Source organism: Pleurodeles waltl, chromosome 7 (genome assembly GCF_031143425.1).
Source record: "Pleurodeles waltl isolate 20211129_DDA chromosome 7, aPleWal1.hap1.20221129, whole genome shotgun sequence".
In the NCBI taxonomy this organism is placed as follows: Eukaryota; Metazoa; Chordata; class Amphibia; order Caudata; family Salamandridae; genus Pleurodeles; species Pleurodeles waltl.
The window spans coordinates 531,494,668-531,518,354 of record NC_090446.1 but is presented as its reverse complement, the minus strand read 5'-3'; the positions used below and the strand labels follow the sequence as shown (position 1 = coordinate 531,518,354).

Sequence of the window (23,687 nt, the reverse complement as noted above, 5' to 3'; positions counted from 1 at the left end):
GAATGCCTGGAAACCAGAATATTAAGACAAGTAGTCTACATATCTTACAGCCCTGATGAAGTGGTTTTCTTCGATAAACACGTGTTGGTTGTTTACATCAAAACAAAGTTCTGATGCCGAAATAACAATGAAATAGACAAATGACATTGCCATCTACAAGACTATCGTGTGACAATAACAGATAACATAAATTAGTTGATGTTACAGATTCATTTCACTCATACAGTTATCCTGTTAGAGGTCTGAGGCCTATGTACTGTAATGGCTGATGTGCAACTGGGGGTGTGATAAAGTATATGGAATAATAAGCTACTTCTTATGACATTTACTGAGGTTAAAGAATGTTTGATATTTAACTTTTCAGTGTCTGTACAGTATCATCACTGATTTGTTTGTAAAACAGACAGGGAACTGTGACCAGTGGAAGTTTCTGGTCTTTTTGAGGTTGAAGACAGCAGGGCCACATCCGGACCAAAAATCCCACACTGTACTGAACTTTAAAACTTCTTTGCTCTACCGTTTTATCCCGAGTTAATTATTATTAGTTAGCAAATGCCAATCAATTCACACAGAAGACGCAAATGCACTTTACACCGTCTGAGACCTTTATAGGCAGTCACAAAATAGAAATTATACATAAGTTCAATTTTAAAAGTTATATGACACCACACATTACTCATTTTTACTCTCAAGTTATTGAAAGGTTTCAATAAATCACATTTCATTCTATAATCAGGAGCTGGAACCTTCACTGTACCACAGCAAAACAGTACCAATCCCTTGGGGAGGGCGTAACTTAGGGGTTGATGTCAAACCTGCAAGTCGGAGACCAAAATGGTGTGGCATTTTGGAGTGACCCGTGTCATACCCCACAGCTGCTGTGATCAAGATGTACTCCTCAGCAAGAGAAAAATGAATATAGACACTTTCTGAATGCCAGACCAGATCTAGTCCAAACTTTTGATGTGGATTGATCTCAAAGGCCTAGACCCACTAAGATTTCATAGGTGGTCTGCGAGAAAGGACAACAAAGATGTGGCTACAGTGAGATCAATAAGATATCACCACCTACACAGCTTTAGCCATAATCTCTGCCAGACAGGAGGGGGACAAGTAGTGAGTGAAGAATTTACCCTCTTCCTTTTGGCAAATGGGTCGTGTGAAGCCAAAACACGTACGAAGGCCTCAGCAAGCCCCACTTCACAGTGCCCCATGAAGTGTAAGATAGGAATGTACATGTATGTTTGTGTGTGCAGCAGTACAAGAGCATTGTTCCCCAACTACGTGCTATCAGTGTTACTTTGTGAACATCTGTCCAAAAACCAACTATTTGTTCCCACAGTAGATACTAAAACATGCTCTCAGCTTTTCAAGCAGTATTGTAGATATTTAAATATTGGCTGCAGTAAACGCATCAGCCATTCATGTTTCATAACTACTATTTCCACACATTTAAGATATTTCTGTATTGCTATTGGCAGTAGGCCAGCACACACTGTAGCAAACGAAATCATCCCCTCCATTTTGGGTAACTGAGTGCTGTGTAACATCCCCAGGCATGATTTTATGTTTGAGGAGGGACAACTGTGCAGTATGGATGTTGATGGGACATTACCCAATGCCTGTCCTGCCCCCCTCCCCCCCACCCAACATCAACCTCAAAAGGGAACGTATCAGTATGGAGGAGTGAATTAGGAGTATTGACAGGCCAACAACCTCCATTTCCAGTTAGGCAACCAAATTCCTGTTATTTGACAAAAGGGCTAACAACACTATTTGAACAGTGCTAAGAAGTTGCTCTTCTGATCAGCCTGATGGGGACACCATACCTGTTAAGACAGGCTTGAAGCCAGTGAATCACAGGAGTCACTGTGAGTAGGGATGTGAATATTGGTTCTGGCAAACATTCTAGAGCAGCAGCTGCAATAGCAATACAAGACTGCATTCCTAGAGCAAGAAACCAAACTTGCACACTAACAATGACAAACTTTCTTAAGAATAGCAGGTATCCATTTCTTGCATAGCAGACCAAAACAGATCACACCAGGACACTTTTTCCTTGAGGCCAAATGTATCTTAATTACAAAACTCATTTATTTGGCCTCTGTCTTAAAGTTTTCGGTGTATTAAGTATTAGAGGAAAAAAGGTTAAAACATGGTGGAGAATTCCAGTGGGCTAAATGACCCCTGGGATTCTTATGTGTCCCTCTAGTCTTGCTTTTTGCATTTAGCGGAGGTGTTCAATATGGAATTTCTGTGACTTCCAAGCACATTGGATGGATGTAGCTGCAAGATGTACTTTTGGTTGCTGACATGTTGCTTCCTCAGAGTGCTATGACAGAGCAGTAGACTCCAAGGGCATGAAGTCTGAGAACGTATGCAAAGGAACATGCAGGTTTTTAGAGCTGGCTGGTTGGTGCTAGGAGAGATCACTATGCACCTCGGGTGCGGAAGGACGGAGGATATTTTCCCAGGCTTTTGGGTGTACTGATGCAACTGTGTGCTTGATCAGACAGTCTTTAAGAGGCAGGCTTTGAGATGACTTTATTAGATCTTGTGTGCCATTTCTTTTATTTTTACTGACAGATTGCAGCGTCCAATTTGGTGCATGCAGTAGGATTATGCAGTGGTCTATGTTTCAATGTGGCACGTAAAGACTGCGGATGTGGTCTCCGGTTGAGTGAACTGAGATGGGGATTCTGGACTTTCACCGGTTTGCTTCTCGTTAAACTGTGCAGCAGTGGTTGAGACATGGCTCTATCCTCATTTTCATAGTGACGCGCATGGATACTGCAAATCTGACGGACTGCCGACTGAGTGACGTACTGAGTAGCAGATGGCTGCTGCTGTCAAGAGGCAGGAGAAGGTGACCAAGGTTTTCAAGGAATTATCGAAGAGAGGCATATCATCGGTTCCCACACAACACCCAATAATCCTTACATGAACACAAAGATTTAGCGTTTCAGAAACTTCAAGGTAGGGCAGACAGTAGGGTGGATCAATCTGGTAACGTCTTATTCATCAGTGTCCACCATATGCAGGTCATACAGGGGTATAGTGGATTATCTATCTAGACATAGCACCAGTCGGTCCTCCTCCATGTAATTCTACCTACTAGGCATTCGTGAGATTCCATTCATGGGAGGAGAACTTATCAGCAAGGAGGTTCAAACACAATCAAAACTTTTCACAGGATCATAAAGCAAGTGAAAGAGGCAAAGGTGAGCCAGTAACCTGGCTCCTAAAGGCGGTCCAGCCCTTCTCTGACCCTGCTGGCGTAAATAAATATTGTTTGACGCTTTTTTGTAGGGGGCAGTATCCCTACAGATGCCTCCAATGTGTATGGATACTCTACTGAAAACGGGAAGGGGAGGATACAGTCTTTTGCTGGTCCCTTCACTAAATCTGCAGATAAAATTGTTATTTTTAAGGGTTGTTTTTTTGCAAACATCTTTAAGTCCTGTCATTTTTAAGCATATCCAGATAGAGTCCTCCTTTGCCCAAACGCCTGATCGTGGCATGCAGGCTGACCACCTATATAGGATTATTCTAAATTCTGTGCTAGTTCAAGGAGTAAAGCTGTCAAAAGATTTTCACATATTTCTTGGTTAGGTACTTCAAAGTAAAACAGATATCCGCTGCTGTATGGCAATGTCTGAAGAAGTTTTTGGAACTAGAGACCTTGTTGACGTCTTCCCTGCCTCCATTTTGAAAGACTGAATAGTGGGTATTCCAAACACAGCTGTCTATTACATTAGGGCAATGGATTTAGCAGTACAAGCCAGGCTGGCTAGGACTTCTGGCAAAATGAGACGATATCCTTCCCTCAGAATATCTGGAATTTGACAAATTATGGCGATAGCACCGACCACTGCCTTGCATTCTGCTTGAGGAGCATTTGTACCAAATTTGCCCCCTGGCTTTTCATGCTTCAAACACAGTGATGATGTTTTTCTTTTCTCCTTTGTTTGGGTGGGCAATGTGATTTACTGCTTTGATAGTTCAAAGTCCAGAGTTTTTGTGAGATTGGTTGGAGGACTGATGCGGTTCTGGAGATTTTCTACATTTGGATGGATAGAGGCCTATGGTGCGAATTTCGCAAAGGCTTGCTTGTCAGAGTAGGTGGCAGACAGCAGCAGGTGTTGCCACGTTTTTTCTGTGTACATTTCAACATTAAATGTGGCCCACTGCTTTGAAGGTTCTGCTTGATGCATTCTATAGACCGAGTTCCAGATTTTTTTGGAGTACAATTGCGAGTTCTGTAGTCAATGGGGATCTACCGCTGGGGTGAGAGGGCAGAGGTTCTGTGTAGTCAAGACTTCTTTTTCATGTTGTTTTATTCCATGTGTTGAACAGACTGGAGTAACTGGTTGCCTGTGGTGCTGGATCAGGTGCGGATTCCACCTTTGATGAAGCCAGACGTGCCTTGCTGTTTTTTGGTGTTATGTGAGATCTATGTGAATAAAAACAAACTTTGTTAAAGACAATAGCTAAAACAAATACAAACATTATAGCATTCTATAAAAGTATTATCAAGAAGTGTCTTTCATTTTAAAGAATAAAACTAAATGAATGCCAGTGAGAACACCCAATTTTAGCTTTTCATTTAAAATGGTGGGGATGGATCGTCAAGGGAGGCTCGCTGTCTGTACACTATTGCTCATTAACATTTTTTAATCCTTTTCAAACAGGCACTGAGGCAGGGAAATACAGTGGGGAGGGACTGCAGATTGCTGGTTGTGTTCGGGGAACTCTAGTACTAAGTGCCAAAGTTCTTCCTTGAAGTCTCAAATTTCAGCAGGGACCACGTATAAGAAACCAAAGCTACCTCAAAGATGCAGCTTTGGTTTAAGACTAACCAGCCAGGTGTATATTTTGAAAGCATCTCCGTATTTAAGTTCTCCACAGATTACAGGCAACCCAAGAAGCGAGGTTTACAGCACGTTCTGGAGAAACCAGAACACCCCCCCCCCCCCAATGCGTTCTGGCAACGACCACTTCTGACCACTAAACTATATTGTTGATGACACCCTATGGTCTATTTAGGTATCGAGACAGTACTCAAGTCTTCTTCTGCAAGGTTTTCAATAGTTAGATACCATCAGTCTCGGTACACGTAAACACATTCTCTAGGGCTTTACCCACCTCACAAATCTGTCCTTTGAAAATGTATCCCATGGTTAAAGGCATAGTGGGTTTGATCCACCACTGTTGAACAGCTATCTAAATGTTTCCTTGTGCATCTCAGCAGCCAAGACTCATGGTGTAGAGTGCCTTCATTTTAACACATGACTTAACAAAATAACTACTACCCAGACTAATCAAAGTCAAGGGAGATGTGAAGGGTCCCCATATCTTTTGGGTGTGATACGTCCTTTACAAATAAATAAGGGGACCAGCAGTATCTAGGTGAGGGTGATCAACCTGGCCCAAATGCATTACTGCAGGAGTTTCTCTGCAGTCTGGGGTCACATCCACTAGGAAATACAGAACTGGCCTTCATGAGAAGCAGAGCTCTGAAGATGCAAGTCTGTCTCCTGCACAGTGATAATTCACATCTACATATCAAAGACAGGAGCCCAAGGCCTGGACAAGACGAAACTAGAATAAATGAACTCACCTGAAGGAAGATGGCTCCTTGGGCTCTTCCGCTGTTAATTCTTCTGTAATTCGAATGAGAACAAGCAGGCAGGCTTTGAGTGGACCCTTCTTAAAATGTGTGTGCAGCCACTCACAGCAGCTCTTGTCGCAGCTGATCTGTAGGTTTGGTCATATGATAAGTAATTACTTTCAAATTCATTGTCAAAGCAATATATGTTACAAAAAAAAAAAAAAGACTATGCATTCACATGAAGGAAAGAAATACATGTAAGTCCAGATGCACACAAACAGGTCCTACCATCTTATGAGACCAAGATACAACACCCGCACCCCCAAAAATTCAACATTACTACTAATGGGGCAAGGAGCTATAAACACATTCCAGGAAGGCTTATTTTCAGTGTTGATAAAAGGGCAAAAGGTTGAGTGTCCACAGCATGATTTGTTAACTTATGTGTAGTGCAGGGACTACTTACAACAGACAGCCAATTTGATGGTCTCAAAGAATACCACAATGTGTGGAGCTGGCTAGGAGTCAGCTCTCTCCCGCAGTTTCTCAGAGGAACTGGGTGCAATGATCACCGTGTTAGTGGATTCGAACCCAGATGGTTGAGAAAACAGTAAAATGGTACAAAAATCCTAATATTTTTCAAAATCATCTAAACAAGAAAAGGATCCGACAGTGTTCCAAGGGAACATTTAGAGCAGAGTAGGTAGTTCAAATTTTCATTGTCCAATTAACAAGGCCATTAGAGGTCATATATTCTTGTCCACAATGATGCACTGTTCTAGGTCAGTTGTGATGGAAAGTAACAGTCCAGCTAAGCTCAACAAGTGAGCCTACTGATTCTGGAGTCTGGCTAGCTACCTTTTCAATGTAGAAAAACTTCAAGCGCTGCTATGTCAAAACTGGCAAGACACCAACAAGATTTCTGGTTGTGGGGCATCCACTGGACCCAAATATTCAGCAGTAAGGAACACTGTTCTCAGATATGGGATTAGGTACAACACAAGGTCATGCAAGGATATCCACAGAAGAAAACGGGTTTTAGCACTAGGGCAACATGTCAAAGCCTACAGAGATCACCAAAAGACCTGGTGTTGAAAGAAAAAACACCCATGCCGCCCTCACCTGCAAAGGGTCCAATTTAGGTTGCCACAAAGCCATAGATAGCACAGGGCACGTCCAGGATAAGGCAGGCTCACCCAGCTTGTAGGTCTGATCTGTTTCTTCACAATTGAGCGGTCTCAGTTCACAAAGTTATTACTTGGTTCGTTTCTGCTGTGTTAATCTGCATGGACCTTGTAAATTCCAATCAGATAACGTCTTGTAGAGAACTTCCATACAAGTGCGTTAATTGGGTCTTTTTTTGCCCTTCTGGTGAGGCCTAGTATTTCTTCAGGCACAGGCTAGGTCTCTGGAGAAGTCCTGCTGATGTGACTCTTCCTGCAAGACAAAAAACTTCTATTAGGTACTGTTAGAACAGCAACCAGCAGTATCCTGTTTCTAACTAAAGTGTCTCGGAGTTGCTGCACAGTCCCCAGCATGCTCAATTCACTCACTTCTGATGTCTGTCCGACTCAACCCAGAAGCAACATGTTAGACATACCCACTTCAGACTTTTTAGAAGCTAGGAGTACTTGGTACACCACTAATTGACTTTCTCCTCCAACCATAATCCCTGGGCCTCATGAATTATTTTTCTTCAAATCTAGGTCCCGCACTGACAAAACTTCCCATTTGCTTGACATTTTCTCTTGGAGCATTGTCAGTATTGTGGGTCCTAAGGGTATATTGTCTTGTTGGTCCATTCTAAAGAAAAGTTTTTTTCAATCTAAAATGATTGGTCTTCAGGAGACCTGGGAAGTTAACAATAGCTTCTTCCTTATTGGTTATAGCAGCTTCTTTGTGCCCGCGTGAGCTCCCAGTCAAGGAGGGCTACGGGTGGTCTTTTAATCCTGGTTTCACTTGCCATCACCTGTAAATTTAAACATTAAACACTGGTTCTCTTAACATACTAGTCTTACGGCTGTCTTTCTCTAGCTTCTGCGTGTTGCTTGTTATCAACTTTTTGGTACTATTGATCAATGCCTAAACCTGTACCTTTTCATTAATAAGTACACCTTGGCCAGACACCCAAAGCCATACATTTGGCTTTTATTAACTTAAGCTCTGCTTTCCATAGGGTCAATAGAAATTGTGGGACCTATAATGCTGGACTTTGGGACTGTCAAAAACATTGCCCTTTTCTATGTGATCTGCATGATATTCAAAGCACTTCTGTCAGTTATGATCCGATGGGAGAATGCACTGGGCACTTTACACTCAATAGGGGGATTGGACAACGTTCTATCCTGGCACGTTTTTTATTTACTCTTTATATTAACAAACAGGAGCAGATACTTGTAGCTGGTAGCCATGATCATCCTATGTTAGGTGGCCATCCGTTTCCAGCACTTTTAGATGCACTATTTTAATGTCTAGGACGGCACATGATCTTCACATTTTATTGGACTTTTTTTTTGTAATTATCTGGACACAGTTGATGTAAGTGTCTACTCTAACAAATCACATATCATAGTAATAGGTCCTAGAAGTATATACAGCAGAACCCATCTCTGCAAGAGCCACATGCTTTCCAAAATCAAAACCTTCTCATGCTTTTTTATCATGTTTGATTCATCAGTCACCTGGTCATTACTGGTCAGGGAAACGAGGCATACTTTTGCTAGAAATACTGCTGCTGTTTTTGACTTTGCCACCAGGCTTGGGCTATGCTTGAGATCTATAACGCGAAATGAGTGGCATAAGTGCCCATACTGTATTAAGATTGTGGTACTTGGGGTATGCTAATACTGTTTCCCTACAATGTGTAAAAAACATGTTTTTGAAAAGGCTACTTGCCTAGCTCATCTACTTTCATTACCCGTGAAGAGCTGGGACAGGTTTTTTGGCTGACATGATTCGTCTGAGACTGCTCATTTTAAGGCTGTCTTATCTGGCTCAAGCAAAAGCTGGAACTTAACAGGAAATTTTTAAAGGATTGTCATGACTGGGTCATGTTTCTCGCATATCATGAATTTCTTACATCAAGAATTGCTTATTTAAATTAAGGTGACTGACCCTTTTAAGTAATTATGAGAGTATCAAGAAAGCGGCTCATTTGGGTGAAAGAGGCCTTTCTTAGCCAGTTACCTGAGGATAAAGAAACCCTTGCTTTATTAAAGGTCACAGTTTGGTCATATATTCTTGTACAGAATACTCTGTATATAGAGCCATATCTTTTATACGACGTATCTAATTTTTGCTGTTACTAACACGTCTTAGGTCAAATATATCTCATCCTTCATGGAGTGCTCCTAAGGGATGGACACAGGATGTGAACCGCCCACCTTGTATTTGTGATGCTACCTCCACTCAAGACACTATGCACTTTACTTTATTCTGCCAATTTCCAAGCATTTCAGATCTCGTTTTTTAAAGTCACTTTTAGTTGGAAGAAATTTTACTTGGGCTAGACCCGGTTTTCTATTTTTATAGTCATTAAAGAATCTTTTTAATGATTGGTCTTTTGCTTGCTTTTTAAAATTGTGCCTTGTGTTAAGGAACCTCATGATTGCCGACTCTGGCCGTATTTTGTAATGTTTTAATTATGCATTGGTTGAATTTTTTTTATGGAATTTTCTTTTATGGTTAGGGCCACAGCATTCTCTATAATAGGACGAGCTATCCCTGGTCGCCCCTTGTGCACCTACTTAAAAGTGCACTGTGGCGCAAACAAGCACAGCGCACCCTAGATTTAATATGGGCCCAAGTTGGCGTTTTAGAACAATCATCCTAGATATGCCACCAATCATCTCCTGGTAGCTTCTCTGTCTCAAATCTATCACTGTGGTGTACATTTGAGATACCCATTGAAAATATGCAGCAGTCTGAATGATGTGGGATAGTGAGGTGGAATTATTCAGGTTTGCCTGGGCCTACCGAGCAGTTAACACAGTCAATGTGTAATGTGTAAAATATACCCAATGAAGACATGGATCTTTTTTTTCTGTAAATTGGGTCTCAATGCAAGTGACCAATCTTAAGTTCTTCAGCTCCTGTAACATGCTTATTTCCAGCGTTAATGGTTTCATGGGATTATCCAGTCAAAAAACAAGCCATGCTCGAATTGTTGAAGTCCCCCGGTTTATATATGTACAAGACTGCTGAGGTGTGACTGCTGGGATTGTTTTTAATGTTCCAGATTCTATGAAATCACGTTCTGTAACCAGTTAAGACACATGTGTGAAGTGTGGAACCAATAGGTTACGAAAAGGAACTATGCAGATGGGAAATGTAATTCTTGTGGAGGAACCCAGTGTCCTCACTTAGAATATGGTCAGATCATTGCTTCCTGTTCAATACAAATCGGTTTTCCTGTCAAAATAAGCATAGACAACAAAGAACACAGTTTTTCAAGAAAATATTTAAATGAAACTGGTATATTAACAAATAAGTACAGTATTTTAGCAAGTATTATCATTTAAGTCAGATCCATATATCCTGCTGTCAAAGGCAGACCAATCCATGTAACTTAGCCATCATATTGAAAAGGACTGGACCATACCTATCCCTGAGCACTATGTTATAATCTCTGTGCACCCTAAAGGTACCAATGCTGTTTTTCATATTTCAAGAGGTGTTGGGAATGGGTTAATACTGTAAACGTACTGAGGTGTCGTTCGAATTGTTCCATTTTGTGTCTTGTGCCAATTTTGAGCAATGACTGCTCTTTAGCTTCTGCTTATATTTAGGTGATGTACTTTTCAGTTATCTCAAACCTAAGGAGTAGGGTTGCTTTCCAGACAACCTGCTCTCAACTCGCTCCAGGACATCCTGCTGAAAAAGATCCCTTATAGGATAACTGTGAGGTCACTATGGGATTCTTGCAGCACCTTGTCTGGAAGGGTGAAGGACCAGGCGGTCCTAATTTAAAAATTAGCCAAGGTCAATAGAAAACTCTTGCAGGGACAAGTAAAAAGTTCCCACTACAAACTGTATACTATCAGTTATCTACAGTATTCACGCTCAACCTGAAAGGTGTACATGGTGCACTTGCTACAGCAAACATTATAGAGGCACAATGCTCCCTTAGCTCGCCCTGTTGGGTATGTATCAATTCACACTATTTCCAAACAATTTGAGATGGGCAGGATTTTGAAAGTGTCTATTATTTAATATGTTTTTGCTTAAAAACAGGCTTATGCATACACTTTTCCCAGCAGGTTTCATAATGGCAAATTGTTTTTTCAGTGCCACAAATTAAAATCCAATCATTACAAATACAAACACTACAAGTGCTAAAACATAATGTCATTCAAGCAGTTTCTTGATGCATGGATAGCTACATCTCACTATGTATGTACCTATACCTCCAACAACCTTCTCTTGCCTGAACAGTTGAATACATTTATACTCCGTCAAACAAGAACTCGCATTTAATTAGACCTTAAGCTTCACAATAATTTCAAATTTGTTGCTATAGTAGCCAACATTCTAGACTAATTTATACAATCATATCAATTCGTTTAACTCAATATCCCACAATATATGTAATCCATAAATCATGTGTGTCCATTAATATTCAAATAATTATGTCTAGGATTCCATGAAACAGCTTTAGACTCTCTACCAATCTGTTACAAATCAATAAAGTGACTATAAATCAACACCAATGGGTGATATATTTTTTAGCTCTTTCAAATGCCCCAATGAGTATGTTTGCATATAAGGGGTCAAATCTACAGCACAATGCTATGACCAGAGGTGTGGAATTTATTAAAATATCTACTTGTCCAGGGGACAGGTTGCTTCTCAAATCTACTTGTCCTGTAAAAAGATCTACTTGTCCCTTTGGTGCCATGTAGTGTGGCAGCAAATTATGGCAGCAATCTCATTATGTAAGAGCTCTGATAATAGCCTCTCTGATTATGCCAGGGCTACTACCATAGTAGGGCTTGAATACTTGCAGTTTCAATCCCTACTGTAGCAATTTCCTTATTTTGCCACCTTTCTGCAGATCTGCATACTGGGGCTGGAGGAAGCAGTAAGCAATAGTTCTAGGGCTGGAATGCCTTGGAGTCTGCAAACCTATTGACCTGCATGTTTTAAAGATTTTCACCAGCTTCTCTCTAATATTTTCCCATAATAAGAAAGGTTGGACATTTACTCCTGACAATGGCAGAATTAGAACTTCTTCCAGGGTTGGGAAGAAAGTGGCTGGAGGGAAAATGAACTTGCAAATGTTCAATAGATTTTCACATGAGCAAATCTACACATCATATTTACCCATGCAAAAATACAGTTCACAAATATTTTATAGGGGTACGACATATACCATTGGTGCACTTTTGTGACTTTCTTTAAGAAGTTGGGGCCACATGTAGGTAGGTTCAGATTTGCGACCCGCAAATTGCGATTCGCAAATCCGAATGTAGGATGGTGTCCCTGACACCATCTGTGATTCGCAAGGGCTTCGCAAATGCCCACCTCATGAATAATCATGAGGTGGGTCGCAATTTGCGACCCCCTTGCGAATGGCGGCCCTCACAGGGATGGTGGCCTGCTGGAGACAGCAGACCACCATGTCTGTGACTGCTTTTCAATTAAAGGAAAAAGAGATGCATTACAAAAACGAAAAATGAAACGTTTTCGTTTCATTTTTTCAGAGCAGGCAGTGTGCTCTGAAAAAATGTTTACAGTGACATTCACAATGTGGAAGGGGTCCCCTGGGGACCCCTTCCCTTTTGCGAAAGTGTTAGCACCCATTTGAAATGGGTGCAAACTGCAATTGGTTTGCACCCGCGTTCGTGGTCACAAAACAATCCTACATTGCACTGTGAGTCGCAATTAGGAAGGGAACACCCCTTCCTAATTGCGAGTCGCAAACCTGTTTTGCGATTCGGTAACCAAGTTACCGAATCGCAAAACTGGGTTTGTGCATCGCAATGTGCTTTTTGCACGTCGCAAACAGTGAAAGCCGCTGTTTGCGATATGCAAAAAGCTATCTACATGTGGGTCTTGGTCCCTAATTAGGTCTGGTGTTAACAAAGACATTTTGTTTTTATTAAACTTCTATTTCTCTCTCTTTCGGCTGGCTTTACTGTGAATGATCGCATTCTGCTCTTCCACAAGTAGCATATTGGCACACAAAGTAGTTTTTTTCAGTGTCAGGAACTACAGTGGCAATCAGTGACGTAACGAAACTGGAGGGTGCCCCTTTGCAAAGAACATGAAGGAGCCCCCTCTCCAGACTCACTCAGGGCAGGTGCTGTGCTGAAGGGGCCCCCTGGAGGGCAGCTGCAGGGCCTTTGTTATGCCACTGGTGGCAACGTGTGCTTTTAGAATTCAAAAACTTTTGGGTTTTTTTTTGCCAGTGTTTGTTACAATGTTGAGGGCCTGGTAGCTCCAACAACAATAAAGTGTTACAAAAGCCATGTCAAAACGAGACACGCATTGATGAAACTAAAAGACTTATAAAAATATGTCAGATCAGTTGGCTTTGTCAGTGTATGTTTATTTTCATGCTTCCCATAATCGTGTTGAAAATGGTTACACTGATTTTCCATTAGAAATATTTTTGGGAAATACTAGCATGCATCAACACATTTTACTAAATGACACTTCATTTGCATCTAATCCGAGAGCATTATACTTAGCCTCATAGCCTAAACTTTTCAAACATGTGTATACATGTTTTTTTTTTTTTTTGTACTGGAACCAACGTCAGTAGTGAAGTGTGACCGTAAAACATTTATTTACAGCACTCACCCTAATAATGAAGGCTTTCAAATAATGAACCATAAATACAAGTTCGAACAGTATTATCTTTTGGCAACACATTACCTCAACTGCAGAGTTCCACTCTCTGTAAACAGGCAGCCAAAGAGTTTTGTGCTGCAGAGGGTTGGGCCTACTTGTCCCAAGGACAAAGTAAACATAAAAACTTGTTGCCCTTGACCCCAAACAATAGGAATTCCACATCCCTGTATGACGCAGACTTATTTAGGCATGCAAGGTACAAACGTTAATTATTCTTATTCTTCAATGTTAAAGTTGCTGCTCCGAGTATCGGACTAGGAGTCAAGTAGTTTGGCAGATCTTGGTTTTAGAAACACTCACTTTATTTAAATGTCTCCAAAGATCGATGCAGGCATACAGAGATTTCACACGTGATTGGCATGATAAAATCATATTTCCAAGGAATATGGTGGCTCCCGTTCGAAAAAATCCTTAGAACCCCATATAAGTATAGCTTATATGTGGAGGGGTGTACTGTTAAGTGTGCAGGTACACGCAACTGTCCTGCAACTGAATTCTGTGTGAGATACAGCTGCCAACGTAGGCAGATGTGGCTATGAATGCATAAAGAAACTGCTTTAATGACTGTCTTTAGTAGTCATAAAGAGCACTTGCTGTATTGTCTGAATTTCAAATTTTAATGATTGAATTACGATAATTTGTGGCACTGAAGTGATCATGAGATGTGTGTTGGTGATGTAAATTTGTAAGCAGAGAAAGGATATTGTTACCTTTCTCTTCTTTTTTGAAGCAGTGCGGATGGTGTATTCCTTGGGACCACAGGACCCTTATCTGGGTCTCAATCTGTTACAAAACGTACCTCCAATCCAAATGCAATACTGTTAAGTGTGCATAGGTGTTTGGGGGGTGGGTTATAAAAAAAAAAAAAAAAACCTTCAGGCTGCCATGGGGCAGGCGAGCATGCTCTTCAAAACCATGCATGGAACCTTTAGCGTCCCAACAGTAAATTAAGCATTCTATTCACAGCACATGTCCCATCACTAAATAAAACGCGGCTAGTTTAGATCAAAATGGATTCAAAGTCTGGACCCAAAAGAAAAAAAACGTCACCTCTGTGGAACAGAGCCTCAGTCTGTGTGCGCGCTATGGCAAGGCTGTTACAGAGGGAAGGCGTGGGAAACCCAGCAGCCTCTTTTGCACCAGGAACCATAACTGTGGGTGTTGGAATGTTGATCCTTTATTTAGATTACAATGACATCCACAAACTCCAAGGGGTGGGGAAGAAATGGGTCCCAGTTGTGTGTGAAGGATTGGCTTTACCCAAGGGCAGCAGGGACTTCTACTAGTGGGTAGGAGAAAAGGCTTACAGACTTACACTACAAACATACACCTATCAACCGTTTGTCTCCCCAACTGCCTGGCCTCAAGATGATGAAACTATAACTATAAACGGGCTCTAGTAGTAGGCCTCTTCAGAAGCATGAGGAACTCAGTTGTTGGACCAAACAAAAAATACAAGTTGGTGCAAAGTTTATAGGAGTAGTGAGACAAGTTTTGCAAAGAAAAAAGCTTGTGGTATGCCAGAATGTGCAAAAGAAAGCAGATTAGTACAAGTGAATGACATCAGGTGGCCTTACAACACTACACCCTTCTAGCTCACCACTTCATAACAATAACCACGCTCTAAGGAAACGGTTCCCATCAAACCCATCCCAACGCCTGCAGCAGTTTCCCCCTGTTTCTCCCCCCCCCCCCCACAGAAAAACCCTCTGTCCACAATCCCAGCATTTCTTACCTTACCATTCGAGATCACCACGGTTCCAGGATTCATCTCGTCAGTCCAGCTGGCTGTCTGCCACACCAGCTCTTTGTTCCTTCCAGTTGCAGTAATGCCATAAAAGGCAATATTATGAAAGCGCTTTGTGTCTTTTTTTCTTTTTTAAAGACATTCATAGTGATATTTTTCAACAGGAAGTGTAATTGTGTAGGAGAAATCCTGAGGTTACGTCACTAGGAACCTTCTTAACCAGAGGGACATGACCATGATGTATTGGTGCGAAGCTGAGGGGTCAGGGGATGCAATAGGATGGAATTGTCCAGTAAGATGTTGGGGAATCCTGTAGCCCAATTACATTTTAAGTTGTGATTTCTGATTAAGTTTCAACACCATCTTCCTGTGGTCAATGGGTGGGGCAGATGAGGGGTTGGCAGATCACGTGTCAATGGTCGCAGTGCAGGAAGCTTGGTTCGTTTGGAGCTATGGTTAACCACTGCAGCTTTAATGGAGTCAACTCTTGTGACTTCCATGTCAATAAGAGGATGGACTCAAAGGGTAAGCAGATAGAAAACTTGGTTCATTAACTCATCTAGGGGGCACCTACTGACACAACCTTTGAGGTAAACAAGTGTAAGAGGCAACCTAGTGTCATTTGCAATACAAGCTAAGCCTTTTGAACCCTACAAGCTTGGTTTCCAGCTCCTGTTGTAATGCCATGTCCCCAGATTTGATTTGTAGAGGCAGGAGACATACAGGAATATGCTTGAGTACTGTAGTAGTTGCAGATCACCCTTACGGTTGCAGCATGGAATAAACTGTTGGAAGTAGATGATTTTAAATGGCACTATAAAGATGCATATTGGGTATTGCACTTATCAAGATTTAAAATAGGGAGGCGATGCATGAGTGAAAAAAAAATAAACAAAAGGGCAGCCCTGTAGATTAACATTGTTTACTTGAAATCCCATTCCAGCATTAGAACACACTGTTAAAGGAGATTTTTCAACAGTTTAAAGAGCTTCCAGGATCCATAAAATCACTATCCCATTCTAGTCTTCATCCAAATCGTAAACTCCTTCATTGGCTTACATAATAATGTTCACTCAGCATTCCTGTCTCCTTTTCATAGCTTTAACACGTTCTCTAAAGATTCCCATGAACAGCACATGAACATAATTGTCTAGATAAAAGCGGTTTGGGATCTGCACTGTTCAAAGGAAGGCCAAAACTCTACAAAATGCATGCGAAGACAACCGATAGCCACGCAGTAGTCATCAGCTACAAATATAGATGGAGACAGTCATGAAAACAGTGAAAAGGGCACACAACTTAAAGGTTTTAAGGCTCAAACAACTGCTGTACAGGGAAACCCAGCTCAAGCAGATTACATTTACAGGCACTCAAAAACGTTTTACAAGGATCAACTTCCACTAATAGCGGTAAACTCTGCAACACTGGAAATGGCTGTTCGCTCTGGTTAAAAAAATGTAGCAGAGAGTTATGAGTAAATAGATACAAACCCCGATTTCCTTTCCATATTTAAAGATGGATTTATCACCGGATTTAAATTAAAATGTGATTAACTGTGCAAAGGTACTTTGTGTGAGAAGTTACAGCACCTGGTATTCACCAAGCACGTGAAGCACCTGGCTACCCAAGGGATGTATTGTCCATGCAGACTCAAGCAAAAATGTACTTGCAAATGGTTGCATGTTTTTTCTGATCAATGTCTATCTATTAAAGAGAATATGGTAAGCATGCGAAGGAACGGGGGAATAAAGGGAGGGAATCAAGGGGGGAAAAAGTACTTGCGGGCGCAAGCAGTTTGTGATCCGCCTCTATAGGATATCCAATCCTATAGCTGGAAATTGACAGGGGGTATTGGTTGCCTTATATTGTCCTATACATTTAATTGTTAGAGTCTCACTGCATTTCGTCCTAACGCAAACAAAACAGCCCTCCGAACACAGAAAATGGGTTGTCCTCCACAGTATGCTAACATCGTGCTCCTTGTATTCTCAGCCTAGTTTATATGAAATATTAGCCATCTATAACAAATTCAGCCAAGTAAAAATAAATTCAGACCTCTGCAAAATGCCAGGTGCAGACTAAAGTCTCCAAGAAGGAAAAAAGGATCACGTGAATCAATTGAAGGACCTCAAAGATGTTAAATTTATAAGATGGATACTGGGGTACAGAGGGACAGGTACAACCAGCAGACTATGGAAGGAGATTCCATTGTGCACAAATCGCTGGAGAGGCCTCGCGGCTAGTACAGGAGGCCGAATCCTCCCAACAGCCACGAGCTAAAATTCCAAGAGCAACAAAAATGTTAAAATGTCAAGCATTGGGGGAGGTCCCAGAATTCCAATCGAAGTGCATACAAAAGACTTTCAGAATATTGTAACAAATACATACTGTACAAGATACAAGTGTCTTAAAGACAAATACAGACTTTAGAACTAGGAGTCATGGTATATGGGCCTAGAGGGAATTAGCTGCAACATCAGCAACATTGTGGAAGAACAGTTGGAAACAAAACAGTAAAGTAGTTCAAAGCGCCATGGGCACAAAATGGGGATTACAAAGAAAGCAAGGCTTAAATTCCAGCCTATGTAAAAACTAGGCTACCGTTGTAGTGACGACAAAACAGGAACAAATGATAAAATATCAACCAACATGCAACAGATCTAAAAGGTTCACAATGAGTTATGCAAACAAAGTCTAGTGCGTATACATGGAAAAAGAAAATTTAACATCGCATGCTAAAATGGAGGCACCGATGAGCAACAGACAGAAAGGGCTACGTGTTTCTGCAACAAACAGACACCAAAAAGTAGGCAGCACATAGTTACTGGTAAAGCTAAATGAGGAGCTCTTGATCATTATGAAGCCCCTCCGAGTGCCTACACATCTTTAGTTCAAATATTTATTAATGAGCCACACGTAACTACTGGGTGCGGTCGAAGGCATTCAGAACATACGTGCTTTAAGAGGCAGAGGTTCCCGAACTTGCATTTTTCTATGTTGTACATCTGGCAGATTTCCATCTGTTTGTGTTTCTTCCTACCTCTTCTCCTCTTCTTTGGATTCCATTCCACAGACGTGGGGTTCACTTTGCTGCACTTGATCAGTGGGTGACTATCCCCACAGCCAGAGCAAACATGGTTATAGCGGCATGTTCGCCCTAAGCTGCATCCCCCTCTGTTATAGAAAGAGCAATAGCCTTTGACAACTGGACCCCCACTGGAGTTCTTTTGGTTCTCTTGTTGTGGCGCCTCGAGGCCAGGCTTCACTATGGTAGACTCTGCAGTAGGGGGCTTCCCCCCACTTTTAGCACAGATGTCCCCAAAGCTGAAGAAGCCACCCGTCACCAATTCACCTTGCTGGTGTTCACAGTGTTTTTTCTTCATTACTGCCTCCTCATCGAGTTGCTGCTTTTTCTTTAGGTTATGTTTCTCGGGCGCCACTGTGCCACAATTCACCCACGCATGCTGCCCACCACAGCCGTAGCACAGATGCTTAAAGCCACAGTCGTTTCCCAACCTGCAGTACCCAGTGCTATAGTGCCGACAAATAAATGACCCCGGAGGCACCTTACCTAGACGTTTTTGCGCCTCAGGTTTTTTATCCTTCCCATCAAGGTGCTCTGTGCTACACTCCACCCTCGGGTGCTGCTTAACTGCAGTATCGGACCTGGGAGATGATTTAGGATGCAAGTGGAGACTGCATTTCACCTTTGGGTGCTTGCCTCCACACACGGAACAGAGATGCGCAAATTGGCAGAGGTCTGCCAGTTCACATTTGTCTTCATCATACAATTGGCAGGTTTTCTCAGATGCCTTTGACCCATGAGGATGCTGCACTGGCTTCGAGACCTTCTGCCACAGTTGAGGGTGTACCACTGCCCAGCTCATATCCGGATGAGTCTCTTTCAATTTACGAAACAGTTGATCGTATATGAGCCAAGCTCCCTCAGGCAAACTGTCATAGGCCCTGCGGATCGTGGCGCTGTAGTTAAAGAAACCCTTCATCTTTTCTGGTGCATCTTCTAGCAGGATACTACCCATTACTTCAAATGCATTTTGCCAATTCACAAGCGTCCTGTCAATCGCATCTTCCTTTTGGCCGGGGTGTTTGATGGACTGCCCTTGCAGAAGAGAGAAAATGTCAAAGAACCGTAAAGAAACCACTGTCTCGCGTAATTGCATGGGGACATGGGCAGCTAACGGCTTGACCCAATGGAAGTCATCAGCAACCTCGACAGGAGCTGGAGGGACTGACTCAGCAGCTGCCACTGAAGGCAACACAGGCATTGCCCGCACCAGTGCCACTTGCTGAGGCAGCGGACTAGCTCTAGAGATTGCATCTATAGGTGGCTGCTCTCCAAGAACAGACGATGCATCCCAAGGGGGAGCTTGTGTCTGTGCATCTTTAGTTGGCCTTTTTACCCATGTGTCTGTAGAAAGACCTGGCTGGGCACGTAATGATAATGGGTTTGAAGGCTGACATGTCATAGCCTGCTTGTCCCTCCGCATCTCTATGCCAGGAAAATAGTTTTGGAACACTCTAGTCACCTCATCGATGAACTCTTTTATCTTTGAGTACACAGACCTCCCACCCTGATAGTTTCCCTTGGCACTCAGAACTGGGGGCTTCTCTAGACTAGAGAGGGTGGTTGTACTACACCTAGGACACTGTCCAGACCATGAGGGCCATTCCATGCTACCCAGGTAGGATTTGTCAGTTTTAGTTATCTCCTCCTCCTCTTCATCCCCAGACTCCTGGCTTACCAAGGGATTGTCTGCTGGAATGAGACCTTGCTCTGACCAATCCCCAAACTGACTCCAGAATCCCTGATCCTTGGAATCACCAAAGGCAGGGGAGAAAACTTCCACCCCCCCACGCAGTAGGGTATCGACTACAAATCCCCACCCCTTTCTCAAAGCCACCTCCCAGGTCATTAGCACGAGCTGCTCATCACTTAGCTCCATAATGCGCTTATTTCTCGATGTCCTTGCTGGATTGCTTTGCTGGTGACACAGTCTGCCAGTATCTCTTCAAGAAAGACGATACTCTATGGTGTTAAAAAGGAAACAACGCTCGCTCGGAGTCCAAGCGAGGGTCTCCACTAAATCAGCCTTTATACCGCCCAAAGCAAGGGTAATGAAAATTCACGAACATGAAGCCGATGTATACTAAGTAAAATGTTTGTGGGTTATAAAATAAACACTAAGGTGCCTACCCCAGTTTAACCGAACTGATTTATCACGTGGTCGTGCCTTTGTACTCCAGGTTATACACAGAGCAGCGTAAAACGTATAGCACTTGACGGCTGTGTGGGAGGTGTTATAGTTTGAAATCTCTTTTATGATGGCGGGGATATTTCTGTATCGCAAACTTGCAGGGTTAATCTGTTTCAGGAAGGGTTAGATTATCTATCTAGAGCAACAAGGGGGGTATATCTAGGAAGATGGGGGTTGTCCAGGGTACCGACCGCGTCGTCGGCGAAGTGCGAGAGGCTCACACCAGGTGCGAGGAATCCTAATCGGCCTGGTGCGCGGGGGGCGCAGGTCAGTTCAGAAAGGGGTCCCTCCGTTACCGGTGCGGATAACATCGGCAGGCCAGCTCGTGGTTCACGCGGAGGAAGGTCGCTCACAAGTAAGCATACTTCCCATCAACCCTGCAGTAACCGCGCACCCTGGACAAAAAGCCCCGCCCAGAAAGGGAGGGACCCGACAGAAAAAAAACACACAGACTGCTGGAGCTGCTGAAGAAGGACTTGATGCTTTAGCTAGCGCACGTATATAGTGGAAGTATTTGTTTGCGATGAAAAATGCTATTAAAAAAAAAACCTGACACATACTGATGTATTACGAATGAAAAGTAACTCGTCTAATGTGTCGGCTGCAACGCGACCAGAAAGAATTACACGGAATCAACTATTTTAAATGACCCTTGAGTCTACGAAATAACCCTTCATAAAATGTAAAACTACCGTTTTTTTCGAGCATGCCGGCAGCCTATCGATCGATTGATACTGCGCAAGTAAAGACAGTAACTAGTTTGCCTGCTGGTGTTAAAAGACGAGACGTAATCCAAGATGGCCGCCGAGGTGCGCCCCTTTTACCCCTTTGCTGCCGGGCCTTTTCTCCCTCCTGTGCCAAGCCTGTTTTTTTTGGCTCTTTGGGGTAGGCCGTGTTCAGGCCCGCATAACGTTTTGTCCACAAAAGCTATCCACGCCAAATTTGCGTCCTTTATTTCCTAACATCCTAGATATTCTAGAGGTACCCAGAGTTTGTGGGTTTTCCTGGAGGAGGCCAAGAAATTATCTAAAATACAGCTAAAATTTCGTTTAAAAAAAAAAATGGAACAAAAGGGCTGCAGAAGAAAGCACGCGGGTTTTCCCTAAAAATGGCAATCACAAAGGGTGAATTTGCAGTGCTAAAATCACCGTCTTCCCAGCTTTCAGGAACAGGCAGATTTGAATCAGAAAACCACACTTTCAACACAATTTTGGCATTTTACTGGGACATACACCATTTTTACTATTTTTAGGGTCGAGCCTGCGCTAGCATGCACTTGCGACACGCTGTAGTAGTTAGAAAAGGGCTCGGAGCCCCATCCAAGCACTGAAAACATATGAGGCTCGCTGTTTTCTGTCTGGTTTGTGGACTACTTTTTCTCTTTTTCTCGCTTGGTAGAAGTCGAGCGCTTTGCATGACATCAACCCAGTTACATAGTTAATTGCACTTTTGCCGGTTACATAGATAATTGCACTTTTGCAGATAGGTTTCACTGAAAGTGAACTGTAGCAGCGCAATCGCGCTCTTATTTTCCATTTAATGAGGCAAGAAAAGTCCGGTTGTAGGTTTACAACTGCTAATAGCTCTAACTCGGTGAAATGCAAGACCTGTTGCCTTGCAAATGCTTCTTTGTGCTTTCAGCCACCTTCCAGTTAGTGACAAAAATGGGTGTGAAACCAGTGCTGGATCCAGGACAGCTAAACATTTCTGAAAAGTAGACAAAATTCCGAATTCAGCACAGGGTCATTTGTGTAGATCCTTCAAGGTTTTCCTACAGCAAGTAAAAGGTAAAATAAAACAAAATATTGAAATTGAGGTGAAAAAAAGCAATTTCTGTCCACATTTTCTTCTATAACTTTTTCCAGCTATAGCAGATTTTTTAAAGCAATATACCGTTACGTCAGCGGAGCTCTTCTGGTTGCGGGGAATATATAGGGCTTCTGGTTCATCAAGAACCCTAGGTACCCAGAGCCAATAAAGGAGCTGCACCTTGTAATTGGTTTTCATGGTATACTGGGTATACAGCAATTAATTTGGTGAAATATAAAGAGTGAGAAATAGGTACGAATGAAACCTTTGTATTTCAAAAATGGCACAAGATCAGGTGTTGAGAAGCAGTGGTTATTTGCACATCTCTGAATTCCGGGGTCCCCATACTAGTTTGTTAATTACAGGGTATTTCTCAAATAGACATCTTTTTTACACACTGACTTACATTTGGAAGGAAAAATGTAGAGAAAGCCAAGGGGCAATAACACTTGTTCTTCTATTCTGTGTTCCCCCAAGTCTCTCGATAAAAACGGTACCTCACTTGCGTGGGTAGGCCTAATGCCCGCAACAGGAAACACAACATGGACACATCACATTTTTACATTGAAATCTGACTTGTTTTTTGGAAAGTGCCTAGCTGTGGATTTTGGCCTCTAGCTCAGATGGCACCTAGGGAAACCTACCAATCCTGTGCATTTTTTAAAACTAGATACCTGGGGGAATCCAGGATGGGGTGACTTGTGGGTCTCTCACCATGTTCTCTTACCCCGAGTCCTTGCAAACCTTAAAATTTGGCAAAAAAAAAAAAAACACGTTTTCCCCACATTTCGGTGATAGAAAGTTCTGGGATCTAAGAGGAGCCACACATTTCCTGTCCCCCAGGGGAGTGACCCTTGCCTAAGGAGTCGCTCCCCTTGTGTGAAATTGGCGCAAACCAAATTGGAGCAAAAAATAAATCCCTAGTGTCTAGTGGTTTCTGCCCCTCGAGGGGCGGATTTTCTTAAGAAAAATAGGCTGATCTGCCCCCAATGTGGGCAGAAATGGCCTAAAATAAAGTTGCCCCCCAGGGGAGCGACCCTAGCCTAAGGGGTCGCTCCCCATGTGTAAAATAAAAATAAAAAGTCCCCGGTGCCTAGTGGTTTTTGCCCCCTTGGGGGCAGATTTGCCTAATTAAAATAGGCCGATTTTCCCCCAAGGGGGGCAGAAATGTCCTAAAATTAAGTTGCCCCCCAGGGGAGCAACCTTTCCCTAAAGGGTCGCTCCCGTTTTGTGAAATTGTCGCAAAAAAAATCCCTTTGTGCCTAGTGGCTTCTGCCCCCTCGGCCTAATTAAAATAGGCCAGTCTGCCCCCCGGGGGGGGGGGGGGGAGAAAAGGCCTAGTAAATAACTACCCCCAGGGGAGCGACCCTTGCTCAAAGGGTCGCTCCCC

The 23,687-nt window shown here is 42.6% G+C and overlaps 2 protein-coding genes across 4 annotated transcripts in view; one reads left to right on the top strand and one right to left on the bottom strand.

The window, feature by feature from the left end:
• MFAP4 (microfibril associated protein 4) overlaps positions 1–23,687 on the top strand; it is a 467,131-nt gene that overhangs the window by 244,101 nt on the left and 199,343 nt on the right. The window lies entirely within an intron of this gene.
• Positions 583–20,880, bottom strand: LOC138304296 (uncharacterized). Its single transcript, XM_069244243.1, has 4 exons — positions 15,201–20,880; positions 6,734–7,048; positions 5,621–5,757; positions 583–4,453 (listed from the first exon to the last, which is right to left on the bottom strand). The coding sequence occupies exon 1, from the start codon at positions 20,174–20,176 to the stop codon at positions 18,104–18,106; it is 2,073 nt and encodes a 690-aa protein (XP_069100344.1). The 5' UTR covers positions 20,177–20,880; the 3' UTR covers positions 583–4,453; positions 5,621–5,757; positions 6,734–7,048; positions 15,201–18,103.

What these genes read in the sequence shown, in the direction of transcription:
- LOC138304296 (XM_069244243.1), bottom strand. Translation starts at nt 20,176, where the DNA reads ATGGAGCTAAGTGATGAGCAGCTCGTGCTAATGACCTGGGAGGTGGCT.